This window comes from Trichechus manatus, unplaced genomic scaffold, assembly GCF_000243295.1.
Source record: "Trichechus manatus latirostris isolate Lorelei unplaced genomic scaffold, TriManLat1.0 scaffold00057, whole genome shotgun sequence".
In the NCBI taxonomy this organism is placed as follows: Eukaryota; Metazoa; Chordata; class Mammalia; order Sirenia; family Trichechidae; genus Trichechus; species Trichechus manatus.
The window spans coordinates 6,343,513-6,359,396 of NW_004443993.1; the positions used below are offsets into that span (position 1 = coordinate 6,343,513).

General features: G+C 54.1%; 3 protein-coding genes across 3 annotated transcripts in view; 1 reads left to right on the forward strand and 2 right to left on the reverse strand.

The window, feature by feature from the left end:
- Positions 1-4,499, reverse strand: part of NDUFA7 (NADH:ubiquinone oxidoreductase subunit A7) — a 7,318-nt gene extending 2,819 nt beyond the window's left edge. The window contains exons 1-2 of the mRNA XM_004378601.3: positions 4,440-4,499; positions 3,902-3,951 (exon numbers count right to left, since the gene is read on the reverse strand). Coding sequence (XP_004378658.2) covers positions 3,902-3,951; positions 4,440-4,490 — 101 coding nt within the window. The 5' untranslated portion in view covers positions 4,491-4,499. The remainder of the gene's footprint in view (positions 1-3,901; positions 3,952-4,439) is intronic.
- A 118-nt stretch (positions 4,500-4,617) lies between these two features.
- RPS28 (ribosomal protein S28) lies at positions 4,618-5,749 on the forward strand. The gene is made up of 4 exons (XM_004378400.2): positions 4,618-4,687; positions 4,781-4,828; positions 5,133-5,266; positions 5,670-5,749. The coding sequence occupies exons 1-3, from the start codon at positions 4,649-4,651 to the stop codon at positions 5,253-5,255; spliced, it is 210 nt and encodes a 69-aa protein (XP_004378457.1). The 5' UTR covers positions 4,618-4,648; the 3' UTR covers positions 5,256-5,266; positions 5,670-5,749.
- A 701-nt stretch (positions 5,750-6,450) lies between these two features.
- The window catches only part of KANK3 (KN motif and ankyrin repeat domains 3), an 11,280-nt gene continuing 1,846 nt past the window's right edge, over positions 6,451-15,884 (reverse strand). The window contains exons 3-11 of the mRNA XM_004378602.1: positions 15,315-15,840; positions 15,131-15,230; positions 14,724-14,927; positions 14,567-14,651; positions 13,872-14,088; positions 8,031-8,173; positions 7,700-7,900; positions 7,526-7,624; positions 6,451-6,522 (exon numbers count right to left, since the gene is read on the reverse strand). Of these exons, the coding sequence (XP_004378659.1) occupies positions 6,451-6,522; positions 7,526-7,624; positions 7,700-7,900; positions 8,031-8,173; positions 13,872-14,088; positions 14,567-14,651; positions 14,724-14,927; positions 15,131-15,230; positions 15,315-15,840 (1,647 nt within the window). The remainder of the gene's footprint in view (positions 6,523-7,525; positions 7,625-7,699; positions 7,901-8,030; positions 8,174-13,871; positions 14,089-14,566; positions 14,652-14,723; positions 14,928-15,130; positions 15,231-15,314; positions 15,841-15,884) is intronic.

The window sequence follows — 15,884 nt, forward strand, 5'->3', positions numbered from 1 at the left end:
GTATCATGGATATATGCCTAGGGAGGGGTTCAGGGCCCAGAAGCAGCTGGTAACCTCGGTTCTGGATGGAAGGTACTGGAAGGCAAGGGCCGTGTCTGTCTCACCCCAGCTCCCCATCTGCCCTGATTGTGGTGAGTACTGAGGGCCCTTTATGAGGTCTCTCAGGGACCCAGGAAGCCCAGATTGGACATCTAGGCCTGCTTCCTGCTCCTACAGCCCAGGGCTTGGCAGCTGGCCTCGCCTCCACCCGCAGGTGTTCAGGAAATGAGGGTCAGAGCGCAAGGCTCCGACCACCACCTAGCCATAAACACTTCGGCAACAGCCCCAGGCTTAGACCACTGTGAGCGGCCTTTTCCCCCAAGGCCAGGCGACAGAACCCCTGCGTTTCCTGTTATCTCAGGAATTCTCTGCAGCACCCTGCTGGGATCAAGTCTTCCTACTCAAAGAGCTGGGCGCACCCAGTCCTTGGAGCTGGGGCCCAGACCTCCGCAATCCCCTGCCACTGTACAGTCAGACACCAGGACTCCTGCAGCAGCCAGACTGGGGCTGAATGGCACTGTCCTGGCTTGGGCCCAGCTAAACCCCAGGCTGGATTTACAAAGACGCCTGAGGCCTTAAGGGGAAATGCTCACCTCGAGACAAAATATTGGCCAGAGGAGCTTTCCTGGAAAACACAGCAGAGAGGCGGAGGGCGGAGAAGATAGGAAAAGTCATAAAGAGGTCAGGTTTTCATTTACATACGTTAACTTTTTTGTCTAGTAATCATTTTGCCAGGATTTAAGATTTTTTCCTTAAAACAAGCGGCCCTCATTGTATTAAAAAATGAGAAATAAAAACTTTCAGATTGATATGGTGTGTGAAAGTCAAGATCTGCTTAACAGCTGAAGCGCAAAGATGACCGCACACTGGCCACAGCTTCCTGCATCTGGCACCAGTAAAGCCAGTTGCTGTGGAGCGCATTCCGACTGACGGCGCCCCCGTGTGTGCCAGAGTAGAACTGTGCTCCACAGGGTTTTCAATGGCTGATTTTTCGGAAGCACATTGCCAAGTTTTTCTTCTGAGGTACTGCAGGATGGACTCAAACCTCCAACCTTTCAGTTAGCAGGAGAGCAAGTTGGCTGTTTGCACTAGGACAGAAAAGGTAACAACAAACAGTGCCTGACAGCAAAAAGTCCCCCAAATGAACCACTAGAGGGCACTGTTACCCTAAAAACCAAAGACCAAACCCCGGCTGACTCATAGCAACCCTACAGGACAGAGTAGAAATGCCCCCTGCAGGGTTTCCAAGTAGTGGCTGCTGGATTCGAACTGCCGACCTTTTGGACAGCACCTGAGTGCTTAACCACTCCACCACCAGGGCTCCAAGTTTAAAATTTTATAAAACCATTTCCTTCACAGGCCCATGTATTTTTCACCCAACCACCTTGCTAGAAAAGCAATTCAATATTTTGATTTGGAATTAGTTACATGTAGATATTCACATAAACTTGGTTATTTTAATGCTATTTTTCATCCTTCTGTGCTAACAAACCTTAAAGACTGCCTCACCTCTGCTTAATCCTCTACCTCAGATACGGCTATTGGAGTCCCTGGGTGGTACAGTTAATGTGGTGCACTCAGCGGCTAACCAAAAGGTTGGCGGTTCAAGTCCACCCAGCAGTGCCTCGGAAGAAAGGCCTGGTGATCTACTTCCAAAAAATCAGCCATTGAAAACCCTATAGAGCGCAGTTCTACTCTGACACACAGGGGGTCACCGTGAGTTGGCGTTGACTCCAGCAGTTGGTACTGGTATTGCTGTTGTCTCCCTTCCTGTGCTTCAGCCTCGATGGCCTCCTTTCTACTTCTAGCTCCATGAAGCCTCAGGGCCTTGGAGTTTACTGTTCCCTCTGCCTGGAATGCTTTTTCAATGATTACCCTGTGACTAGCTCCTTCTCATCATTCAGATCCCAACTCAAATGTCAATCCCTGAGCACAGACCTTTCTCAGTCACCTGCCCACACTCCTGCTCACTCTCCTTCATTTTGTTTTTTCTACACAGCATCCCAGAACAATGGCACCCCCACATGTTATTTCTCTCCTATGCTTCTCTCTCCCTAGGATGTGAGCTCCATGAAAGAACTGCGGATACAAGCTTTTCTTGTTCACAATGGTATTGCTGAGGTGGAAGGCAGGGCAAGGGCTCCATAAACATCAAGTAATTTTTAGACATAAATGAGTTTGGAATCAAGACACTTTGGGGTCCAAAACCCAGCTATGCCACTTTCTAGTTTCTGCTTATTTCAAAGAAAGGTGATCCAATAGAACGCAGAAATTATCGAACAATATCATAACGCAAGTAAAATTCTGAAGATCATTCAAAAGTGGTTGCAGCAGTACACTGAACTGCCAGAAATTCAAGCCGCACTCAGAAGGGGACATAGAACCAGGGATATCATTGCTGATGTCAGATGGATCCTGGCTGAAAGCAGTGAATACCAGAAAGATGTTTACCTGTGTTTTACTGACTATGCAAAGGCATTCGACTGTGCGGATCATAACAAATTATGGATAACATTGTGAAGAATGAGAATTCCAGAACACTTAATTGTGCTCATGAGGAACCTGTACATAGATCAAGAGATAGTCTTTCGAACAGAATAATGGGATACTGTGTGGTTTAAAGTCAGGTAAGGTGTGCATCAGGGTTGTATCCTTTCACCATACTTATTCAATCTGTATGCTGAGCAAATAATCCAAGAAGCTGGACTATATGAAGAAGAACCGGGCATCAGGATTGGAGGAAGACTCATGAACAACCTGTGTTATGCAGATGACACAACCTTGCTTGCTGAATGTGAAGAGGACTTGAAGCTCTTACTGATGAAGATCAAAGACTACAGCCTTCAGTATGGATCACACCTCAACATAAAGAAAACAAAAATCCTCACAACTGGACCAATAAGCAACATCATGATAAATGGAGAAAAGACTGAAGCCGTCAAGGACTTCATTTTACTTGGATCCACAATCAACACACACGGAAGCAGCAGTCAAGAAATCAGATGATGCATTGCATTGGGCAAATCTGCTACAAAAGACCTCTTTAAAGTGTTAAAAAGCAAAGATGTCACTTTAAGGACTAAGGTGGCCCTGATCCAAGCCATGGTATTTTCAATCGCCTCATACGCATGCGAAAGCTGGACAATGAATAAGGAAGACCGGAGAAGAATTGACGCCCAAGAATTATGGTGTTGGTGAAGAATACTGAACATACCATGGACTGCCAAAAGAATGAACAAATCTGTTTTGGAAGAGGTACAGCCAGAATTCTCCTTAGAAGCGAGGATGGTGAGACTTTGTCTCACATACTTTGGACGTGCTATTAGGAGGGACCAGGCCCTGGAGAAGGACATCATGCTTAGTAGAGGGTCAGCGAAAAAGAAGACCCTCAACTAGACGGACTGACACAGTGGCTGCAACAATGGGCTCAAGCGTAACAACTACCATGAGGATGGTGCAGGAACGGGCAGTGTATCATTACGTTGTACATAGGATCGCTGAGTCGGAACCGACTCTACTGCACCTAACGACAACAGTTTCTCCGTGACTTTAGGCAAATGATTTAGTGCCTCCAAGCCTCAAGTTTTTTCATCTGTAGCATGCAGATAAGAATATTAACTGGCAGGGCCACACTGAGGACTGCAAATCTACTGATGATTCACACTCAGAACGCGCGCCCTGCCTGGCTGTTTCATGAGCAGCGGTCTCCGATAGGGAGTCCACCAACGTTAAAGGCTGCCGGGGGGCTGGGGGTAGGATGTGAGCCACCGCCTCAGGGGTCTTAAGTGGACACGGATTTTGTGTTTGGTGGGAAATGGGCAGGACAGAGCCGGGAGCTGGGCAGCGGGCTGGGCCTGCTCACCGCTTGGAGATCTCCTGGTAGCGCAGCTGCAGCTTCGCCTGCAGGTTTTGCTGTAGGAGGAGAATGAGGTCAGACTGCAGGTACCCCGAGGAGAAGTTCGGAGGTCCGGGGGCAGGGAAGGCTCAGGGATGCAGAGATGAAGGGAAGGCCGGGGATGCACAGACGGGGACAGGAAGATGCGCCCTGGAGGTGAAGAGGAATGCCGGGGGCCGGAGCCACAAGATCCTGAACTAAGGACGTCTGGGGCTGGGGAGGTCCTAGTCCTAAGGGGGTCCCCCGCCAAGGGACGGTCAAGGGGTGGGGGTGGGGCGGGCGAGTCCGGGCTGAAGGGGCCACGAGTTGGGGGGTCCCAGGAGACCCTGGGCTGAGTGACGGTTGCGGCCTTGGAAAAATCCAGGACCAAAGATCTCAGCCTGGAGGCATCTCCGTTCTGAAGACCTCAGGCTCAGGGGTGCAGGGGGTAGGTGAGTAGCGGGGGCGGGTCTGGGGACCACGGAGCCCACAGCCCCACCAGCGCGGCCCTGCCCGCCCCGCGAACCCCAGATGTCCAATTCCTCAACAGCTGGATGAAGCGAGTGGCAGACGCCATCCTCCGTCCGCGATGAAGGGCACGAGTAATATTTCTACCGCAAGGCCTGATGGGCAGGGCGCCGCGTGGTCTCGCGAGAGAAGTAGGGGCGGGGCTTGAGGGTCACATAAAGGCTCTCTCTGGAACACGTGACTCCTTTCCGCCCGCACGCCGCCATCATGGACACGAGCCGTGTGCAGCCCATCAAGCTGGCCAGAGTGAGACGGGAGTCCGGATTTGGGGGCCGGGGTGCGGAGGGGAGGTGTAAGAAGTCAGGTGGGCCGAGTCTGACCCCAGCTTCTTTCTGCCAGGTCACCAAGGTGCTGGGCAGGACCGGCTCACAGGGACAGTGCACGCAGGTGAGCGGATGGGGGCGCCCCGACGATCCCCCGGGGACTGGGCCTTAATGGCCCCTTCCGTACCCGACGCCCTGTCAGCTGGCATCTGAAGATCAACATTCTCTTTGTCCCGGGCCTCCGGGAGGCTTCAAGCCGTCAACAGGCCCTGCCACCCGGGATCCGAGCCCCCACAACTCGCACCCGAGCCCTGGTTCTCCGTCCGCGGTCCGAGCCCCGAAACACCCTCTAAGTCCCAATCGCTCCCCACGCCGCGGCGCCCATCCGTGGCCCGTTCTCAGTCCCCCTTCCCCCGGCGGGTTCGTAGGTGCGCGTGGAGTTCATGGACGACACGAGCCGCTCCATCATCCGCAACGTGAAAGGCCCCGTGCGCGAGGGCGACGTACTCACCCTGTTGGAGTCAGAGCGAGAGGCTCGGAGGCTTCGTTGAGGCTGCTGCTGGTGGGTGCAGAACTGGGGTGGGGGAGCAGAAGGCAGGCCCCTGTTAGACCATTGGCTGGTGGAGGGAAGCTTCACTAAGCTCAGGGGGTCAGAAGGAGAGGATCTTGGGAGGTAGAAGGGTCTGCCAAGACTGACACAGGCAGTGAGTTAGCCTGGGGCCAGGGGCTGTCTAGGAGCCCCGGTGGTGCAACAGTTAAGCACTTGGCTGCTAAGGTTGGAGATGTGAACCCACCAGCGGCTCCGGGGGCGGAAAGACCTGGTAATCTGCTCGTGTGAAGATCACAGCTTAGAAAACCATATGGGGCAACTACTGTGTCATGTAGGGTCGCTGTCAGACGCACATGACAGGGACTCTGAGGGGCAATGGCCTGTATGGAGGGCTTATGCTTGGGTCTGTTTACAGGGTCCTGGACATCTGGTCGACCACTTGGCCCATGGAGATGATCTCCGATCGTTCAATAAAGCGTGTATGTTGTGAATAAACTTGGGTTCCTGTCTGCGTTGCCTGACTAGGGTTGCATTAGGGTATAAAACTACTTCCTTTGTGGCCCCCAGGTGGTGACTGACCCTCTACACTCTGGAAGATGGGGGGAGTCTTCTTTCCCAACAAGGTGTTTCGTTTTGGGGGTGGGGGTTAGAATTTTTTTTTTAATGTAAATATATATGTTCACCACGCGTTTTGTGTTGTCCTGTGGTGGCTTGTGTGTTGCTATGATGCTGGAAGCAACGGTTGTGAAGGTGGCACAGGACCGTTTTGCCCTGTGGTACGTGGGGTCGCCGTGAGTCAGAGCGAACTTGTTGGCAACTAACAACAAACGTACGTGGAACGATATCTGTCATCATAACTTTTTTTTAATGTATACAGTTCAGTGACATGAATTATGTTCTTCATGTCCTTTTTGAGGAGGAGGTGTTCATGTGATCTCCGACAAGACACAGGTTTAGTAGGAATGTTTTATTAGAAAGGAGGGTTGGGGTGGGGGTGGGTGAACCAGGGGCTGTCACTCCTCAGCGCACCTCACCCTGAGGGGTCCTAGGTGAGCCCTTCCCTGACACTGAAACAGCCTTCCTGTGGGGGCCAAGACTTATCTGGATAGAGGACCCTGGCCCCTGCTGTTCCCAGAGGCTGGTGGGTGATGGGGAGATTCCCCCCACCCCCAGCCAGGTCCAGTGCACCAGGCCCATCACTGAGGCTGGGGGTCCTCTCCACTGTCCCTGTGTCCTTCAGCCATGTCCGTGGGGGAGTCGAAGGGTGACTGGAGAGAGAGGGAGGGAAAGGGCCCCTGCTGCAGTCTTAACTCCTGCAGGAAGCTGGGGGTTCAGACCCCTAAGACTTAGGAACAATCAACCTAGCGGAGGTCTTGCCCCCTCTACTGGGTCATTCCTAAAGAGAAACCCCACCCTTTTTTGTGGTGGAGCCAGGCTGCCTAGGTTTGAACCCCCTCTGCCATCACTTGACAAGATACTTGGCCCCGGCACCTCTGTCCCCGTGACTAAAGTGGAGTAAAGACAGGATGGTTAGGTTGATTGGATGAGTTTCATTGTGAAAGTGATTAGAACAGAGCCTGGCACTTGTCCATGGAAGTACAAGCCTCTCTCTCCAGGTTAGATTTCTATGTTCTGTTCCTAGACCCGTCCCCTCCCTGCTGCCAGCCAACTTTCATGCCATTTCCAGTCCTGAATCTGACTTGCTGGGACCTGCATCCTCTCCCTGTACCCTGCCTCATGCCCCAGGTTTCCTTTTTCATTTCGTAGGAGCAAACCGTAAACGTGCTCCACTGATAACTGAAATGTTGGCAGTTGGAGTCCACCCCGAGATGCCTCGGAAGAAAGGACTGGCAATCTACTTCCACAAAATCAGCCATTGAAAACCGTATGGAGCACAGTTCTACTCTAATACAGATGGGGTTGCCATGAGTCAGAATCAACAGTAACTGGTGGTTCCCTGGGGTCATATGAGGGGGACTTGCTGACAGATCTGAGCAAAGTTTTAGTCACAGTCAACTCCTCCCTGTGTGACCTTAGCCAGGTCACGCCTCTTCTTGAGACCTCAGTCTCAGAAACAGAAACTGGATCTACCTTATAGGTATTGTGCTGGTTAAACTTCAGATTCCAGCCACATCAAAGATACAAGTTTCCCACCCCTGCTGCTCCCCTGGGGGAGCCGGAAGGGAGGCCTCTTGCTAGGGCACAGTTGGAACCCTTCCACCCCAAACCTGCAGACTTGCAGCTAGAGGCTATTTGGAGGGCTGCACTCACCGGGGGCCCAGGCTGGCCTGAGCTCAGATGGGTGTGCAGCAGCGCAGCCACCTCCTCTTGCTCAGCTTCCAGGGCGATGGCCAGGGCACTGGTGCCCTCCTGAGGGGCATGAGGGACAGTCAGGTCCCTGAACCACAGCAATGGGCCTCCCTCACCAGCCCCACGGTGGCTCACATGGTCCAGGATGGCAGGGTCACAGCCTGGCTGAGCCAGCAGCAACCGAACAGTGTCCAGGCGCCCATACTCGCTAGCGCACATCAGTGCCGTGGCCCCATCTGCGTCCTGTGCGTTCACGTCGGCCCCACACGCCAGCAGAGCTGCCACCGTGTCCTGGCGGCCGTGGCTGATGGCCAGCATGAGGGCCGTCTGCCCTGTCTGAGAGTGGGAAAGAGGGGGACAGGGCTGGTGTGGGCTCTGGGGGAAAGGAGGTCAGGGTCTGGGGTCGGCCTCCTCAGTGGAGTGACACCCCGACGGGGCTCTGGGAGTCAGGGGTGTGCCCACACACCTGGCTGGCCTTGGCATTGACGTCACCCATATGGAAGAGCCTCTGGACCACAGCCATGTCCTCTTCCCGCCCCACGGAGGTGAGCGCAGCCAGCATGGGGGCTGAGTAGCCGGCTCGATTCTGTCGGTCCACCTCACAGACCCCTGGGAGACAGGAAGGGGCTTGTCAGCTGAGAGGCCAGCATCCCAGCCCTACCTGGCCCGGTTCCTAACAGCGAGGCCCACCTACCTGCCTCCATGCCTTGGAGGTCATTGTTAGGGACCGAATTGTGTCCCCTCAAAAATGTGTTGGAATCCTTACCCCTATACCTGTGGATGTAATCCCATTTAGAAATAAGGTTTTCCTTGTGAATGCTGTCATACCAGTGCAGGGTGTGTCCTAAACCTAATGGTTTTTGAGATACAAAAACAGTCTAGAGAGAAGCAAGCACAAATGGGGGAAAGATAGGTGGCCCATGGAGATTGCCAAGAAACGCCAGGGCTAGAAAAGCTGATTTGGCCCCAGAGTGGAGACAGTGCCTTCCCCTAGAGCCGGTGCCCTGAATTCGAACTTCTAGCCCCCTGAACTGTGAGAAAATACACTTCTGTTCATTAAAGCCACTCACTTGCATTTCTGTTACAACCGCATTAGACAACCAAGACAGGCAGCTGCATTACATCATGGGAGTGGTCACAGTCGGCCATGCACTGCTGTCCCCTCTGCCTGGAACATTCTTCCCCTGATACCTACATGGCCCCTCCCTCACCTTCAGGATTTTGCTCAAACCTCCCCTCAGTGAAACCTTCCCTGTCCTCCCTATTTCAGACTGCCAGCTCTTCCCCCAGTACTTCCTGTCCCCCTTCCCTGCTTAACTTTTCTCCATGGCACGTCACCATATTTTACTCATCAACTTGGTTTTGTTCATTGCTGCATCCCCTGTTACTTAGAACAGTACCAGACATGTCATTACTGTTAAGTGCCGTCAAGTCGGTTCCGACTCATAGTGACCCCATGCATGACAGAACGAAACCCTGCCCGGTCCTGCACCATCCTCACAATTGTTGCTATGCTTGAGCCCATTGTTGCAGCCACTGTGTCAGTCCATCTCATTGAGGGTCTTCCTCTCTTTCACTGACCCTCTACTTTACCAAGCATGATGTCCTTCTCCAGGGACTGATCTCTCCTGACGACATGTCCAAAGTATGTGAGATGCAGTCTTGCCATCCTTGCTTCCAAGGAACTTTCTGGTTGTACTTTTAAGACAGATTTGTTCTTTTCGCACTTCGTGGTATATTCAGTATTCTTTGTCAACACCATGATTCAAAGGCGCCCATTCTTCTGTCTTCCTTATTCATTGTCCAGCTTTCACATGCATATGAGGCGATTGAAAACACCATGGCTTGGGTCAGGTGCACCTTAGTCCTTGAGGTGACATCTTTGCTTTTCAACACTTTAAAAGAGCTCTTTTGCAGCAGATTTGCCCAATGCACTGCGTCTTTTGATTCCTTCACGGCTGCTTCCATGGGTGTTGATTGTGGATCCAAGTAAAATGAAATCCTTGACAACCTCAATCTTTTCTCTGTTTATCATGATGTTGCTTATTGGTCCAGTTGTGAGGGTTCTTGTTTTCTTTAATATTGAGGTGTAATCCATACTGAAAGCTGTGGTCTTTGATCTTCATCAGTAAGTGCTTCAACCATCTTCACTTTCAGCAAGCAAGGTTGTGTCATCTGCATAACACAGGTTGGTATTGAGTCTTTCTCCAATCCTAATACCCCATTCTTCTTTATATAGTCCAGCTTCTCGGATTATTTGCTCAGCATACAGATTGAATAGGTATGGTGAAAGGATACAACCCTGACGCACACCTTTCCTGACTTTAAACCACGCAGTATCCCCTTGTTCTGTTCAAACGACTGCCTCTTGGTCTGTGTACAGGTTCCTCATAAGCACAATTAAATGTTCTGGAATTCCCATTCTTCGCAATGTTATCCATAATTTGTTATGATCCACACAATTGAATGCCTTTGCATAGTCAATAAAACACAGGCAAACATCTTTCTGGTATTCTCTGCTTTCAGCCAGGATCCATCTGACATCAGCAATGATATCCCTGGTTCCACATCCTCTTCTGAATCCAGCTTGAATTTCTGGTTGTTCCCTGTCGATATACTGCTGCAGCCACTTTTGAATGATCTTCAGCAAAATTTTATTTATTTATGGCCATATTTATGCCTATTGCCAAGAAAGGTGATCCAACCGAATGCGGAAATTATTGAACAATATCACTAATATTACATGCAAGCAGAATTTGGTGAAGACATGTAGTAAACCAAAACAAACCCGTTGCTGTCAAGTCAATTCCAACTCACAGCAAGCCCCACAGGGTTTCCAAGGCTGTAAATCTTTACAGAAGCAGACTGCCACATCTTTCTCCCATGGAGTGATTGGTGGGTTCAAACTGCTGGTCTTTCAGTTAGCAGCTGAGCACTTAACCATTGCACCACCAGAGCGCCTTTTGACATGTAGTAGGCACTTAATAAACATTTGTTGACTGAATGAATGGATGTTTCTATTTTCATGGCTACCACCCTCATCCAGAGTTCCTGGGGGGCACAAATGATTAAATGCTCGACTCCTAGCTGAAAAGTTGGCAGTTCAAACCCACTTCCAGATGCACATTGGAAGATAAGCCTGGTGATCTGCTTCTGAAAGGTCACTGCTTTGAAAATCCTATGGAGCAGAGTTCTTTCTACTCTGACACACATGGGGTCACCATTAGTCAGAATTGACTCAACAGCAACTAACAACACCCTCATCCAAGCCACCATGGTTGTTCTCCTGGAGATCTAAGCCAGCCTTCAGCCTGGTCTCCTGTATCCGCTTCAGCCAAAAGCAGCGGTTCAAAAGAAGTTTGGCTTCATCACCTACCTACTTAAAACCCTCACGTGTCTCCCTGTGGCTCTTGGAACACAGGCCATTGTCCACCATGGCCTCACATGAATCCCTGTGTTGTCTAGATTCTGTTCTTTCCCCTGGAACACTCCTTTCACCCTCAGCCTGGTTAATGCTGCTCATCCTTCAGAATTAAATATAAGCATTAGCTCAGTTTCATCTTGGGTCAGTTCTCTTACCATTCCAACCCTCTGCTTTATGGCACCTACCTCTGTTGGGATCTCATTTACTGGAGTGATTGACTGAATACCTGTCTCCCCACCACCACTCTGAAAGCTCTCGAGGATAAGGACAGTTTGTTGCGGGGGTGGGGGGGATGAAAGGATGTGAGAGGAAGATAGGAAGGGGGTTGGGAAAAGGAGCTGGATTAGGGTTATGGAATGGGTTCCCTGGTGAGTGGGGTATCTGAGATGGTGGACTAAGGAGTAAAAGGGTTAAGTCAAGCGGTGTCAAAAATGGGGAAAAAATTAATTAAATTTTTTTCTAAATGGGGGGCATTCCCCCAGTTGTGTGGCTATGCTGTCTGGGTGTTCATTCCCTCCGCAAGCTTCTATGACAGCAGTGGAGGTATTGGGATGGGGATGGGGAAGGGGGCATACAGAAATAAACAGAGTGGAGTCTCTGTCAACTAGCCAGGGACGCCCCCAGCCTCTCCCTCTCTCCTGTCCCCTCCCAGCAGCCCTGAGACGTTGCTTGGCTAAAGGATGCCCCATTTCTTGATTGCATCTTCTGGTTTTATTTTGTCATGGCCCTTCTCCCTATTTGAAATTATTTCATGTTTTGACATGATAATTACCTGTCTTCACACAACACATGCACACACACACACTCAGGAGAGCTCCACAGGAGCAAAGACATTCATTCATTCATTCCACAAACACTTGGTCTACTGGGTGCCACACTGGGGTTCAACCAGGCAAGGAGGATGAGGTGAGAGAGGCCTGGGGTGGGGTTCGAAAGCGCCCATAAAGGAGAACTAGTGATAGGCCAGTGGACGGTGAGCAGGGAGCAAGGACACAAGGGAAGAGATGGGGCCAATGGATAATGGTCCTATGAGCTTCAAAGAGTGTTGGAACTGGAGACAGTGAGCTGAGAAGTTGGGAGGTGAGAAAAGAGGTGTGCTGGAAAGTGGCTTATGGGGGGGGTGCAGGTATTGGGGGTGACCTTGGGAGTGTGAAGGATGACATGGGGCAGAGGTCAAGGTCAGGAAGGGGAGCAGGTCAAGGAATGGAGAGGCTAGGAGGTTAGAAGGTGGTCCATGAGGATACTGAAATTGGCAAGGATGGAGAGAGGGTGAAGGGGCCAGGAGGTAAAGAAATGAGAAATGAGTGACCTGAGGTCGGGGGAGATGACAGCCAGAAGGGAGGAGGGCATAAGGTCTGATTCAGGACAAGGGGCTCCAAGGAGGAGGTTTGGAGAAGAAGGAGAAAAAAGGTCAGAAACTGCAGTAAGGAGTAAGGAGGGCACAGCCACCTCCAGGCCCTGGGCTCAAGAGCAATAGAGGGGGAGGGGTGGGGGAGGTTTACCTTACAGCAAGCAGGTGGGGCAGAGGGGATGTTGGTAATGACCAAGGTAACATCCAGAGGGCCCAGGGGAGGGTGTGGGAACTTGGAGCTGGGTAGGGGTGAGAATGCAGGGAATAAGGGGGGCTCAAGGAGCCTGGGGGTGCAAATGGTTAACACGCTCAGCTGCTAACCAAAAGGTTGGTGGTTCAAACCCATCCAGAGGTACCTCAGAAGAAAAGTCTGGCAATCTCCTTAAAAAAATTCAGCCATTGAAAACCCTATGGAGCACAGTTCTACTCTGACACACATGGGGGCGCCATGAGTTGGAATCATTTTGACTGCAAGTGGTAACTGGTTTAAGGAGGCTGGGGCCTCTTGTGGTGACCAATGGTCCTGTGCCTGCCCTGCCCCCTGCTGCAGCCCCTGCCCCCTGGATGGCAGGGGGTGCCCAGGAAATAACTTCTGAGTTCATTCATTGTCCCCTCCTCCGGAGCCCCGGCTCCTGTCCAACCCAGAACAGTTGTGCCTTCTTCACTTCCCCGAGATCTGCAGGGATGGGAGGGGCTGGGGAGGACAGTGGGCCCCACCCTCAAGCTCCAGAGATTACTGGACCTGAAGGAAGGCCCCCAGGGGGTTCCTGGAGGGCAGTGATCTGTCCACTGTCTGCCATCCCTGTGCTATATGCATCCCATGGGGATGGCAGCTGCACCTGGTACACAGAAGTCTCTCAGTAAGTGGGTACTCAGCCACACCTGGGTGTGCGTATCGCTGCAGGGGGAGGGGAAGAGGTGAGGTGAGGGCTGGGCAAGCAGGAGGCAGGTGACAGAAACGTGTCAGAAGGACCAGTGCAGGACCTGGTGTGGAGGACAGCCAGGACAGCCCGTGGCCAAGCCAGGAGAGGAGTTACAGTCCTGACCAGCAAGTATCTCCTCTTGAAGCTGGAGAGGAGGCGGGTGGCAGGACATTGAGTGGGGCTCAAGATGAAGGTGAGCGCCAGGACTGGAGATTCAGGACCGAGGGCATGGGAGGGCCCTGGGCGCAGCTGCTGGTGACCACATTTACTGACCTACTACGTGGCTAGCACTGCTTTACACGGTATCACAGTCGCCCGTTTCACAGATAAAGTTAATTCCCCTCAACTGAGGTCTGCCTAACCCCAAAGCCTCCCGTATTCCCTCCCCATCAAAGCAGGAGGCAGGTCTCGGCAGAACTGGAGTGGTGGAGGGGGGTCTAAAGTCCCTTGGCGATTGATTCATGCCCACTGAATTCTGTAACTCTCCTAAGGTGGAGTCAGCGGTGCCCTGTTTCTGGTCCGCCTTTCTCCAAGTTCTCCCAGCCCGAACCTGCCCAGTCCCTCCCCTCCGTTGCCCCCAAATTGTGCCCCCCTCCCTCCGGAGCTGACCCGTATCCAGCAGCAGGCTGGCAATGGCCAGGTTCCCATGGGACACGCTGTAGTGCAGAGCCGTGTTCCCGTTGCCGTCTGCCAGGTTCACCACGTGTGCCAGCAGCTTGGGTCCCAGGCGCGCTACCGCGCCCAGCATTGAGGCCACGGGCGCCGCCAGAGAGCGCCGCTGGCTCGAAACTCGAAACCACTCCTGGGCTACTAGGCGCGACGCGCCCTGCGGGGACCGGGGAAAAGCGCGTTATGGTGATCCCCGCGCGGAGGCAAGGGTCGGGGTGCCTGGGAGCCGGACTGGTGAGGCCCTTTCATCACTCCTTGTCGGGGGGGAGGGGCATGGGAGACCGCACCCATTTCAGGGAGGGGATAGTCAGTAGGGGGTCCAGGGCTCGAGGGGGCGGGGTTCTTTCCTTTTGGGAAAGAACCTGTTGGAGAACCTAGAGGGAAGGAAGACGGTTAAGCGCTTGTCCTTGGGGGTTCCGGCAGTGGGGTTGGGGGCAGACCTATTTTGGGGAGCCTGGGGAAGGTCAGCCTGCGTCTCTGGGCGCGGCCCCCTTTGGAAAGCCTGGGGCAGTGGAGGTCCCAGGCGCAAGGAGACGGGTCTTGCGATCCCCTCTCTAGAAAACTTGCACGCTTCCCCTAAAGGGGCATCCGGGAGGTCTCCGGTGGGGCCCGCGAGCCCCCCAGCCCGCACTCACGCCATCGCGGGCCACGCCGCGGGGCCGGCTCAGCTGCCGGTGCAGCGCTGCGCACGCCTCCCTCAAGCGTGGGCTCAGCTCGCACCTGCGGAGGAGGAGAGGGGACGCTCAGGAGGAGTCAAGGGACCGCGGGGACCGGGCACCTGGCGCCACTCACCTCCCATCCGCCCCGGGCTGAGGCTCAGCCTTCGCCTCCGCCTCGGAGTCACCCGCCTCCCCGCCGCTGGGAGGGCCCGCCATGCCCGAATCCAGTCCTCCGCCGCTGTCGTCTCCCGAGCCCGAGGAGCTGCTCTGCCGGGGCTCAGCAGCGCCATCCTCGCTGTCGCTGTCGCTGGCATCCTCGCTGGAGGAGCTCTCGTACCTGGGGGCAGGGTGGGAAGCGTCTGCTGAGCCTGCCCTGGGGGCTCGCCGTGGAGTCCTGCGAGGTGAGGGTGGCTGTTCCCGTTTTACAGATGAGGACACTGAGGCTTTCCAAGATCACGTTGCGAGCAAGGGGGCAGAGCCGGGATGCAAATCCCGATCTATGCCCCCAGATGCTGTCACCGAGAAGGGGAAGGTGCTCACTCTCCGTTGAGGACCCCAACAAACTGCAGGCTTTTGGGGCCAGGGCTAGGCTGGGAGCCAGGTGCGCCGTCTCTTTTCTTCATGATAGATTTGAGGGCGCCTGGCAGGGTGCAAAGAGGGGCACTGAGTCAGGCCTGGCGGCCAGCAAGGGCAGGCCAGGATGCAGTGATGGGTCGGGACTCACCTGCGGGGGCCGTGGCCGGGGGCCCCTCCGCGGGCCCAGGCAGGCTCTCCGGCGTCAGGGAGGGGGCGTCTGCGGAGGTCTCGGTCTGCGTGGCCTTCTCGGCGCAGCTCCACGGTGTCTGGGTGGCGACCTCGCACGGCCGGGCCCAAGCCACAGCCTCCGCCACCGCTGCCTCGCGGGCCTTCTCCAGCTCGCGCAGCCGGCCCCGCAGCAGCTCGTTCACCCCGCGCTGGTGCTCCAGGCCGGCGCGCAGCAGCTCCAGCTCGCGCTCGGCGGCCTCGGGCAGCCCGAGCAGCGCCTCCGTGACCCACACGTCCACCTCGACGGTCTCGGGGGCCGCCTCCAAGCTAGCCTCCCGGGTTTCCGGCACTACCTCCACGCTGGCCTCCAAGGTCTCCGGCGCTGCCTCCACGCTGGCATCCCGGGTTTCCGGAGATGCCGCCACGCCGGCCTCCTGAGTCTCCGGCACGGCCTCGGCGTTCTCTTCCCGGGGCCGGGGCACTCCGTCGGCGACCTGAGGCGCTCCCTCGCGGAGCCTGGCCACCGAGCCGTCGGCGCGGAGGCCGGATC